General features: G+C 40.4%; 1 protein-coding gene across 1 annotated transcript in view; it reads left to right on the plus strand.

Annotated features, from left to right (window-relative positions):
* LOC309558932 (uncharacterized protein) overlaps positions 1–12,310 on the plus strand; it is a 754,545-nt gene that overhangs the window by 70,677 nt on the left and 671,558 nt on the right. The window contains exons 7-8 of the mRNA XM_082262029.1: positions 5,362–5,604; positions 6,706–6,945. Of these exons, the coding sequence (XP_082118155.1) occupies positions 5,362–5,604; positions 6,706–6,945 (483 nt within the window). The remainder of the gene's footprint in view (positions 1–5,361; positions 5,605–6,705; positions 6,946–12,310) is intronic.

Genomic DNA, 12,310 nt, shown 5'->3' on the forward strand with positions numbered 1-12,310 from the left:
TATCAAATGAGTTGCAAAATGAATAGAAAATATAGTCAAGACATTAACAAGGTTAGAAATAATGATTTATATTTGAAATAAAAAATTTGTCCTTCAAACTTTGCTTTCATCAAAGAATTTTCCATTTGCTGCAATTACAGCCTTCCAGACCATTCTAGCTGTCAATTTGTTGAGGTAATCTGAAGAAATTTCACCCCACGCTTCCTGAAGCACCTTCCGCAAGTTGGATTGGCTTGATGGGCACTTCTTACGTACCATACAGCCAAGCTGCTTCCACAACAGCTCAATAGGGTTGAGATCTGGTGACTGTGCTGACCACTCCATTAACCGCTTGCCGACCGCCGCACGACTATTTACTGCGGCGGTCAGCCCCTCACAGGCAAAGCGACGTAGGTCTACGTCGCTAGCCTGCGAGGCTCTAGGGAGCGAGCTTGCGCTGCCGGAGGCGCACTCCCGCGTGGCCACGGACCCCCCCCCCCCGCGCGTGTGCACGGCGGACCCGATGTCCGCCGGGCACTCGCGATCTTCCGTTATACTGGAAGAAAGGCAGGCGGCTGATGTAAACAAAGCCGCCTGTCATTCTTCCCTGTGTAAGAATGGAGATCACACAGTTCTACTATGTAGGACCGTTGATCTCTGTTCTTACACTAGTAGCCACAGCCATTCACCGTTAGAAACACGCCCCTAGGGACACACTTAACCCCTCCCTCTCCAATTAAGTTAACTCCTTCACTGCCAGTGTCATTTTTACAGTAATAGTGCATATGTATAGCACTGATTACTGCAGTAATGTCACTGGTAACCCCAAAAGTGTCAAAAATGTCAGTCAAGGGTCGATCCTTCCGCCGATCCTTCCCTTAGTTAGTAAACGCAATAACTTTTGCGCAAACCAATCAAAATACGCTTTTTGCGATTTTTTACCAAACATATGTAGCATAAAACAAATTGGCCTAAAATGTTAAAAAATTTTGATTTTTACATTTTTTGGGGGGGGAATTTCATATAAAAAAATGTGAAAAATATTGTTATTTTTGCAAAATTTACGCTCTTTTTTGTTTATAGCCCATGATCAAAAAATCGCACAGGTGATCAAATACCACCAAAAGAAAGGTCTGTTTGTGGGAAAACCGCGCAATTGTCCGTTAAAATCACGCAGTGCCGAATCGCAAAATAGGCCCTGTTCAGGAAAGGGGTAAAATCTTCCGGGGCTTAAGTGGTTAAAGACAGGATACCAGCTGACTGCTTCCCTAAATAGTTCTTGCATAGTTTGGAGGTGTGCTTTGGGTCATTGTCCTGTTGTAGGAGGAAATTGGCTTCAATCAAGCGCTGTCCACAGAGTATGGCATGGCCTTGCAAAATGGAGTGATAGCCTTCCTTATTCAAAATCAAGAGACATTGGCATTTTGGCGAGTACCATTTAATGAGGCTGCCAGTTGAGGACCTGTGAGATGTCTATTTCTCAAACTAGAGACTGTAATGTACTTTTCCTCTTACTTAATTGTGCATCGGGGCCTCCCAATTCTTTTCTATTCTGGTTAGAGCCCATTTGTGCTGTTCTCTGAAGGGAGTAGTACACCCGTTGTAGTAAATCTTCAGTGTCTTGGCAATTTCTCGCATGGAATAGCCTTCATTTCTCAGAACAAGAATAGACTGTCGAGTTTCAGAAGAGAGTTCTCTTTTTCTCGCCATTTTAAAGGTATATTTGAACCCACAAAATGCTGATGCTCCAGATACTCAACTAGCTCAAAGGAAGGCCAGTGTTTTTTTATAGCTTCTCTATCTCTAATCTGCACAACAGTTTTCAGCTGTGCTAACATAATTGCTCAAGGGTTTTGTAATCATCAATTAGCCTTTTAACATGATTACCTAACACAATGTACCGTTAGAACACAGGAGTGATGGTTGCTGGAAATGGGCCTCTGTACACCTATGTAGATATTCCATTAGAAATCAGCCGTTTCCAGCCAGAATAGTAATTTACCACAATAGCAATGTCTAGACTGTATTTCGAATTAATTTAATGTTACCTTCATTGAAAAAAAACAGTGCTTTTCTTTCAAAAATAAGGACATTTATAAGTGACCCCAGACTTTTGGACAGTAGTATATGTGTTGCAGTAACAACACAAAAGGGCTGATTTACTAAAACTGGAGAGTGCAAAATCTGGCGCAACTGTGCATGGAAACCAATCAGCTTCCAAGTTTTTGTCAAAAGCTTAAGTAAACAAGCTGAAGTTAGAAGCTAATTGGCTACCATGCACAGCTGCACAAGATTTTGCACTCTACTGTTTTAGTAAATGAACCCCAAAGAATTGCATGGCTTTTTGTGGGTACATTGCAGTTTCATTCATTCAAAATGGTGCTGTTTTGGCAGCCCATATAAAATGAATAGGTAGCCTTAACACAATGCATGTTTTAAACTCTAGATTATAAGAACTCTAAATGATCATACCTGTTATTAAAACAAACAGAAACATTTTCATGTCCTGTTTATTTTTTCTAAATTTTATATTCTGTATATTTTATTCTCACTAATTACAGTCTAAGCAACAGTGCACTAAACGTTGGTTTAATCTGAACACAGGTTACATTTTCTAGAAATAAAACACATAAAGGCTTTTTGTGTATTTTTGCCCTAAACTGCTAACAGACTGTGCTCAGTATTGCAACAGAGACTATTCACACATTTACAAAATAGATTTTGTTTAAAAGTGCTGTATAGCTGTTTAGGTAAAGCTTTGGGATATAGGTATCCAACAAAGAAAGACATTAAGCATACAGTATATACATACTAAGCACTAATTTACATAACAATGAATACAATAGCTATACATTTGTATCCACTAAAAAGATCAGCATTATTTCAAACGCATGCAAATAAGGCACAGCTTAAAAGGCTCCCTCTTTCCAAACAGAGCAGTTCACTTGAACAGATCTCGATATTCTATACAAAATGGGAAAGGTAATTATTGAATTATAATATGATAATCAGATGATAAATAAGATTTAGAAATAAGGATGAATTAGGATTCATAACATGTCACAATCAATGCTCATCAAGCACTGCATAACGTAGATGATAAAAAAAACGCATTTTATCATCCTTTTCAGTAATTAAGTTATGTTAAGGTTATTTAACAAGTGAAACAAATATCAATATAATCAGCAGACTTGTTTCTACAGGAAATGCTTTAGAGTAAACTTTTTTTAAAAATAATATTTGGAAATTTCAGAAGTATTTGAGTTAGAATACTACTCTATGATTAGTATAAGAATGAGCAGTTTATTTTTAAAGTATATGTACGTCCCAGCAAAGTCTTGCTCCAACTATTCCTAAAAAGTGTTCCCTCCCTCCTCCTCCTCCTCCGCCTCCTCCTACCTATTCTGCATTCCCTGTATAAAAAAAGTTGTGTGTACTTACCTAATATTAATCTAGTCTGGACAGGTAATGTGACCCAGCAGCTCCAGCTGCCAACAATGGCTGTACCATGGGAGCCTATGAGTGACATTAGTGCTTCATGATTTCACAGCCATTGTCAAGCGCTCCCCTACACAGGGGAACCAGAGCTGCTGAATCACATGACTAAACTGGACAGAAAAAAAAAAGGTAAGTACATGGATCTTTTTTATATAAGATATGCAGAAAAGATGGGGGGATAATTAGCGGTAGCCTTTACTACCACTTTAGGTCTGTTTAATATACCAATAAGATTATTTTGCTATATACAGTATGTTCAATATATCTGCAAAATTCCTATTGATTCTTCCAGAAAGCTTGTGAGCAGGTAACTTTCTGTGCTCTCTGCCTGTGTTGTTATTAGTTAGCAATGTTCCAAACTATTTATTTGGACTACAAAACACTTCTCAACTATGTTATAGAATACAGGACAGGAGAGTGAAAGGTGTTGTGTAGTCCTGTCCTAGGATGACAATGCTACACTTATACAATCTATGAAGAATGGTAATCAATGTATCAAGAATGGTGATTCAAGATAACTTTGTAAGGCACGCATCTTTGTAGGAAGAGCAGATTTTTTCTACAGTGTCACTAAGTTCAGGTTTTGAGAGATGTTTTTGCATTTTTGTACAGCCAGCTTAGCTCTCCCAATTCATCTCTAGAGATCTTTTAGTTGTGCCTGAGCACTGCAATATGGAATCCCCGGGGAGATTCAGATGTGGACACAGCCCTGCACAGCAGAAAGCCAGGCAAAAAAATATACCAAGCTGTATCTGAGGACTGTCTTTAGATCTAATTGAAACTAGGCAGGATGGGGAACCAGGTGCTCACCCATAAAGAAATCTATTTAAATCCAAAACTGGTTTAAAGGCACTCAGGGGTCTTGCAGAGGAGGAAGATCAAAAATAGCAGTGTTTTTACTGTCAACATTTCGATGAAGCTCAGTCCATCTTCCTCAAGATGAGGAAGATGGACTTGTGGAAGATGAGCTTCATTGACCTTCCTCCTCTGCAAAACCCATGAGTGCCTCTAAACCCATTTTGGATTTATATCTATATTTAAGTAGACATGCACTTTAAATATCCTTGCTAGTGTATAAGATGCGGTGAATTTGTTACTTTCTACAAAGTACTGCATACCTTAGTATGCTTACACTACTATAGCTGACTATAGTGTGATGCAGTGCAGAACAGGGGAAAAACACCAATGTACTAAAACTGGGGCACACAAAATCTGGTGCGTCTGTGCATAGTAACCAATCAGCTTTTAGGTTTTATTCCCAAAGCTTAATTGAACAAGTTAAAGTTAGACGCTGAATGGTTGCTATGCACAGCTGCACCAGATTCTGTGTGCACCAGTTTTAGTAAATCTTCCACATTGTGTCATACAAAATTAAAAGCTTATAGTGATTGTAAAGTCTTGTTTTATTTTTACCTACTCTGTGCCGTTGGTTTTGCCTCATCTTCTCCGGTCCCTCTTCTCTGCTTCTGGCTCCTCCCTCCTCTTGAGCATCTTGCTGTGGGGGTACCTGAGCTGAGTCACAGCTACCTGTGTCCATTCAGACATGGAGCTGAAACCAGGCCCTGTCCCTCTCTCTCCTTATTGGATGGCTGACTTTGATTGACAGCAGCTGGAGCCAATCGGGCTGTCTCAGCCAATGAGAGAGGGAAGTCCTGGGCAGCTTGCTAGATAAAGATGGGCTCAGGTAAGTATTAGGGGAGCTGAGGGGGGGCTTCTGCACACAGAAGGTATTTTTTCTATTATAATTCATGAATGCTTTAGGATAAAAAAAAAAAACTTTTGCCTTCACAATCCCTTTAAAATAATAATATAGCTTTAGATCTGATTGTTGCAAATGTTCCAAGTTAAAAATGGACACAAATTTACAAAAACTTAATTTCCTAGATCATCTTCTATGAGGACAGAAACTTCCAGGGGCGCTCTTATGAGTGCAACTCTGAATGCCCAGACCTGTCCACATACTTCAGACGCTGCAACTCCATCCGTGTAGAAAGTGGAAACTGGATCCTGTATGAACACCCCAACTACAGAGGACACCAGTATTTTCTTCACAGGGGAGAATATCCCGACTTTCAGCAATGGATGGGCTACAATGACTCCATTAAATCTTGTCGTCTGAGCCCCCAGGTAATATTTAATAATTTTGTTGGCTGCTGTTTAATAAATGTTTGTCAAGACTCATAGTACATAGTCATATTATTGGTTTGGATGGTTTATTTAGATTTATGGACCCTAGCTGTTCAGATTCTGACCATAATGATAATATGTCCATTTCCAGGGCTTTTTTTCAGCTGGAACTTGGTGGAACTCAGTTCCACCACCTTTGGCTCAGGCCCTCTCCTCAGTGCTCACCGCTATCACTCATAAACACAGAGGTCTGGCTTCCTGTGTTTTATAAGTGCAGTATGGGGACAAAGGAGGTACCAGTGCCTGGGGTGCAGTGCCAATGCTTATACCCCCACTGGATGATCTCCCTGCAAGTGAGAGAGGTTACGCCATCTACAGTGTGAGGGGAGGTACTAGGGAAGAAGAGGGATAAAAATGAGATGTGGATGGGGGATGTAGAACTAAGCTTTGAAGAAGGCTGAATTCTGCACTCTGTGTGTAGCCCACCCCTGAACTCTGCACTCTGTACATAATGCACTCCTGGTATTTGATGCCCCTTTGAGACCCTCCCACCTTTAGTGAAATGTTGAACAGTTTTGGGGAGGGGGGGGGGGGTCATGGTTGAGTTCCTGCACCTTTTTTCTGAGAAAAAAAAAGCCCTGTCCATTTCACATTACAGTTTCAATACCAAATCTGCTTATAAATGGGTGTTAATATATTAATGTTTTCCTTTATTTATAAATTAAAAGCATATGGAGGCAGTTGTATATGCTTATTACATATGCCGCTTCAGCTTCCTTTGTGTTTTGCTGTTCCTCACCTACAAGTCTATTCAATATGGTCTATCTGACTAAAAACAGGATACTTTCTTAGTTACTTACTTTTGTAGTTGATGTGTGGAAGCCAGAGATCATGTGATCTGGGCTTACTAGCCTGTTAGGAAACAGCATTTTGTTGATTTGTCAATGCTGGCATCAATGTATTGATTAATTAGAAGTGAATTTTATTGACAGGTCAATTACTCTATTACTCTTTATTACTTTTTTTACAATTGAAACATACTATGATGTTTTTGGAAATGTAGATAAATGTTAACTACAGTATTGTCTTTTATTTACACAGCATCAAGGTTCATTTAGGGTTAGAATTTATGAGAGAGAAGACTTCAGAGGTCAAATGATGGAATTCACTGAAGATTGTCCTAATGTTTATGAAAGATTCCGCTATCATGACATCTATTCTGTCCAAATACAAGATGGATACTGGATGTTCTATGAGGAACCTAACTACAGGGGACGTCAATATTACCTGAAACCTGGAGAGTACAGGAGATACACTGAATGGGGAGCCACAAGCCCCAGAATTGGCTCCTTCAAACGTGTTCACTATTTCCAGTAGAGAAGCATTAAATTCATATCAGTTCAATGAATAATTTGAATATTGTTCTTGTTTTATAGTTGACTCTTGCATGAGTCATTCCTTGAGCAATAAAATTGGCCGATATACTGTAAATAAACACTTATTTAAATACTCCAATGCGAATTCACAAAAATTATTAAGATCAACTAAATCTTGGTGCACAGGAAATATTTTAAGTCATTCTCATTTGATGGTAGTAAGAAATTTTAGGGGTGGAGAAGTATTTAAGAAATGAGTAGAGGGCAACTATAAGTAGGGCAGATAGACAGAGGAAAAAAAAAGAACTTAAGAGAAATAACTTAACAAAAAAAAAAGTTAAAATGCACACTCAGACTAAACTTACAAATTACTGGTGATCAAAGACTCAGCATACTGTGGAATACAAGTTGACAAGCCGTAGCTAAAAAATAGGAGGGGAGTCCCTTAATAACTGCATTTTAGTACAAGACATGTCCTGTCCTACATATGTTTAATAAATCATCACAGGCTTTTATCTCTGTTACACTGGTCACTTTCTTTCCCTAAAAAGCCACATCCTTTCCTCAGCCTCACTTTTCAACATTTAGTTGCATTTTAGTTTCATTTTTACTTTCCAAATTTTGAAAATAATTTCTCCACTACTAATTTTGCAGTCTAGTTTTCTTAGATTTTGAATGTATAAAATTGACATACTAAATAGTGCTCTCTTTGATTTGTGACACGTTTTACAGTTTTTTAAGGGTGTTGGGCAGTAAAAAGAAGACAACAGAGATGGGTCGCAACAATATTAAAGAAAAACGTTAGGTAAACACATAAATGCTGTTAAAATGTAGAGTATATACAAAATATGTTTACCTCTTCTTTTTGCAATTCAAAAATATTCCATTTGAAATTAAAGTGTCACATAGTGGATGACATTACAATATTCTATGACCAACTGAATAAGACCTTTTAACCTTCATTTATCTGTATGATGAACAGGGCTGCATTTAGAAATCATGGAGCCCTGTACAGCCTTCTTGACTGGTCCCCCTGCCACCCTGCCTACACCCCACCCAGCCCCCTGGGGTGCAACAAAACCGCGACACTGACTTTATCCTCCTATGCCCTGAAAATGAAAAAAAAAAAGTCCCATTTCTTGGGCCCATTTGTTAAACTGATCGGGCCCAGGGAAATGTAATTTAAGGCCTGGTAAACAAGTAGGAGTGGGGGGTGTGGTCTAGTAAAATCCATTTCTTTATTTAGGAAGAAATGAAAAATAAAGTTGCCCTGGGCCCTCCTATTTAGCTGATGAGGTCTGGGCCCAGTACATCAGGACCAGTTGTACTGCCTTATCAGTGGCCCTGATGCCGAATGTAACTGTTATTCACAAGAGGCAAACTGTGGGTAGATGGGGATAAAAAAAAATGTTCATGGTTTATATGGATGGGACACCCAGTAAATAGAATTGAATTAGGTTGGCCACGGAGAATTTTCATATCCAACAGTGCATCCAATATTCACCATTCTTGAAGTGCTCTAGAATACAGGTTGATTCACTGCCAATTAATGAGCTGCCTCTCACATATGATCATGATATTTTAATAGCTACTACAGTAATAGAAATATGCCTATAATCATTTATAGTTTAGTATAAAATATGTTTACTACCAAATATAATGGTCCTTATTAATATATCCTTTAATTGAATACGATCACGCTGGACCAACAGAATAAATCTGCACCTGCTCCGACTAGAGAATATAATCTATATTACTAATAAATGATGCTAAAAACATGAAAGCTCACTTTCAGAAACTAGAATGTAACCCTTTTTAGATCCTGACAGCAGTTTGCTGCACATCAATCTCAAGAAGATGGGGGGGACAACATGAATCCTCCTCCTGTCATTTATTTTATACAATTGTTATTCTTAAGTTTTTCAAAACATAAAAAAAAAAACAAATTTAAACAAACTAGTATCTGATTTCTAAAAACATGAAAGCTCACTTTCAGAAACTAGAATGTAACCCTTTTTAGATCCTGACAGCAGTTTGCTGCACATCAATCTCATTTTTGAAAGAAGCTTTCGAGCAGAAAAGACACATAAGAGCCCCCAAAAATGAAAAAAAAAAAAAATGCTTAAAGAAGCTCAAACATGCACACACACAAATAGGAAAAATTAGCAGAGGGGAGTGTCTGTGAAAAAAAAGGAGCTCAAAGAAGCTTAATAAAAACATGCAAAAGAGCAAAAAAAAAAAGCACAAGCCTCTTCAACTTGCAATAGTAGCTCAAATGCCTGTAAAACCAGGTTTTTTTTTTTTTGAGCTGCAGTGCGCATGAGTTCATATGATGGGGCAGACAAAAACTAAAAACCAGCTGCTAGACAAATAAAACTGGAAGTTACTGATTACTACTTACACACTTCTTCATAGTGTGTAAGTAGCAGCCCCTACTCCACTCACCTTGCTCCTCTGTGCAAATGGGACCAAACTGTAAAAATCAGCAATGCCGGGATTAAAAGATTAGTTAACTATTTAGCTCTTAGCATCAGGCTCATGGCACTAGTGGCAACAGCTAGCTGCAAAGCAGAGGCTGTTTGTTCCCATCTGCATAGTCTAGAGGCAAAAGAGGCATCAAAATTTCAATAGATGATTAAAGAGTGCCTGTCGCTGTCTCTTTACTATTACATAAAGGGCTTGTCAGCCCCTTTTTCATAGTATTTTGACAATACTCTAGTTAGATAACATATATTAACCACTCGCTGACCACCCGCCATAGTTTTACTGCGGCAGATCGGCTCTATTATGCAAAGCAACGTACCTGTATGTTGCTTCATGTAACAGATAGTGGGGGCGTACACATGTGCCAATTGGCCAGAGGGGGAGCCAATCAGCGATTGCTCCCTATGTAAGCAAGGCAGACCACTGTTCTGTCAAAGATGAACATTTAGGAACACAGGTCTCTGTGTTCATCCAGTGAGCCGATCCCCCCACACGTTTAGAAAGCATTCCCCAGGGACACACTTAACCCTTTGATCGCCCCTGGTGTTAACCCCTTCCCTGCCAGTGTCATTAGTACCATAACAGTGCATATTTTTTAGCACTGATTACTGTATTGTGTCAATGGTCCTCTCAAAAGTGTCAGTTAGGTGTCCGATCTGTCTGCCGCAATGTCGCAGTCCTGCTAAAATTCGATGATCACTGCCATTACTAGTCAAAAATAAATGAATAAATAAAAAGGACATACATCTATCCCCTAGTTTGTAGATGCGATAACTTGTGTGCAAACCGATCAATATACACTTTTTGGGATTTTTTTTTCCCAAAAATATGTAGCAGAATACATATTGGCCTAAATTGATTAAAAAATTTAATTTCAGATCAGATCGGACCCCTAACTGACATTTTTGATACTTTTGGGGAGATTAGTGACATTACTACAGTAATCAGTCCTTAAAATATGCACTGTTACTGTAATAATGATATTGGCAGGGAAAGGGTTAACCTAGGGGTGATCAAAGGGTTAAGTGTGAGCCTAAGGGAGTGATTTCTAACTGTATGGGGGATGGGCTTGTGAAATGATCATAGAGACCTGTGACCTTATATAGCAGGATCACAGGCGCTCTGTGATCATTTCAGAGAGAAGAACGGTCAGCTGTGTTTACAACAGCTGACGGTCCTTCTCTCTCAGTGGGGAGCGATCGTGGGTGGCCACTGACCCTGTGCATCGGCATCCCCACTGCCTAGTGAGGGTGGGAGCATGCGGCCGGTGGCACGCGCTCTCCCCCCAGCATCACGCACACGACTGATGTAGGGCTACACAGGAGAGCCAGCCTGCTGCAGTAAATGTGCGGTGACAGTTTTAAAGGTGATAATTTAGGAGTATATGTGCTGTGGTGTTGCTTCCACAAATGTACTGTTATTAGTAAGGGGTGGTTCACACCTGGAATTACACAGGAACAGGATCCGTGTTCCTGTGCGATTCCTGCTGATTCAGTGAGATGTGATTTTTGGCACATTCATTTGAATGGACTGAAATCACATGTAAGCTGGTGCAGGCAAACAAACTGCATTTGCGATCTGCAATTGGGATGGCTACTCTGCAGCAACCAGCTTCTTGCCTTTCCCACTGGCTTCAGGGTAGACACAGGGGCTTTAAAAATATTTTCCATACACCCCCCCTCATCATTCTGACCCCACCACAATGCCCCTCACTTACTTAAGCATCTGTCCTCGCTGTGCTGCTGGCCAACTTTCCCTCCTCCCCTATCCACCGGCTGCAGCTGCTGCTTGGGGACACAAACTGTCAGGATGGAGAGAGGTGGAGGGGGGGTTGGTAAACATGTGTTTACCACCTCCCCTTTCATTGTTTAAATGGGCACAGGAAGCGATCAGTACTGATCACTCCTGTGTACTTTCACCACTGGAGCATAATAAACAATAATTACTATGCTTCCGTTTTTGAATGAATAGGAGCCTGCATACAGACTCCTATTCATTCATGTACAGTGCAGCTCAGGCTGCAGAGAAAGGGACTGTCTTCAGTCCCTTTCTCCGTCTTAAACAAGAGACATCAGGGGTCTGTTTAGACCTCTGATATCTCGCCAAAGCCCCCACCACCTCAAAAAACAAAATATTAAAACAATAAAATTGTAAAAAATAAAAAAATCAAACAAATAATAAAAAAAGCATATCATTATCTCTCACTGATTAGTTGCTAGAGGTTACAGCACATAATTTTTGCTTGCTGATTGGTTGCTAGAGGTTACTGTACATCATTATCACTCACCCATTGGTTGCTGGGGCTGGGGCTGGGGGCGAGAGTTTGTAATCAGTGGCAATGTTGAGGGGGTGTGGATGGGATGAGTGGCAGTGCTGGGGGAGGATGGGTTGAGTGGCAGTGTTTGGTGGGAGGGTGTGATTAATGGCAGTGCTGGGGGGGAATTGGATGAGTGGCAGTACTAGGGGGATTTGGGATCAGTGGCGGTGCTGGGAGAAAGGGTGTGATCAGTGGCAGTGCTGGGGGGTGGAGGTGATGGGATGAAGAGGGAGAGGTGTGAGAGAGAGTGGAATAAAAAAGAGAGAGGGAGAGAGAGAGATTGGGTGAAAAGAAATGAGGGTGAGAGAGAGAGGTGAGAGGGGGGGAGAGAGGGAGTTTAGAGAGAGAGGGGTGGGATAGAGTTAGGGAGGTAAGGGAGAGATCGGGGGTTGTAGAGGAGAGGTCGGTGAGAGAGAGAGGGGGGATAGGGGTGATAGAGAGAGACGAAGGTGAGAGAGGGGTGTGTGTGGGAGAGATAGAAAGGAGGGGGTGAGAGAGAGAGAGACACCAAGGTGAGATAGAGGGGGTG

This window comes from Pelophylax lessonae (genome assembly GCF_965119305.1).
Source record: "Pelophylax lessonae genome assembly, chromosome: 6".
NCBI lineage: Eukaryota > Metazoa > Chordata > Amphibia > Anura > Ranidae > Pelophylax > Pelophylax lessonae.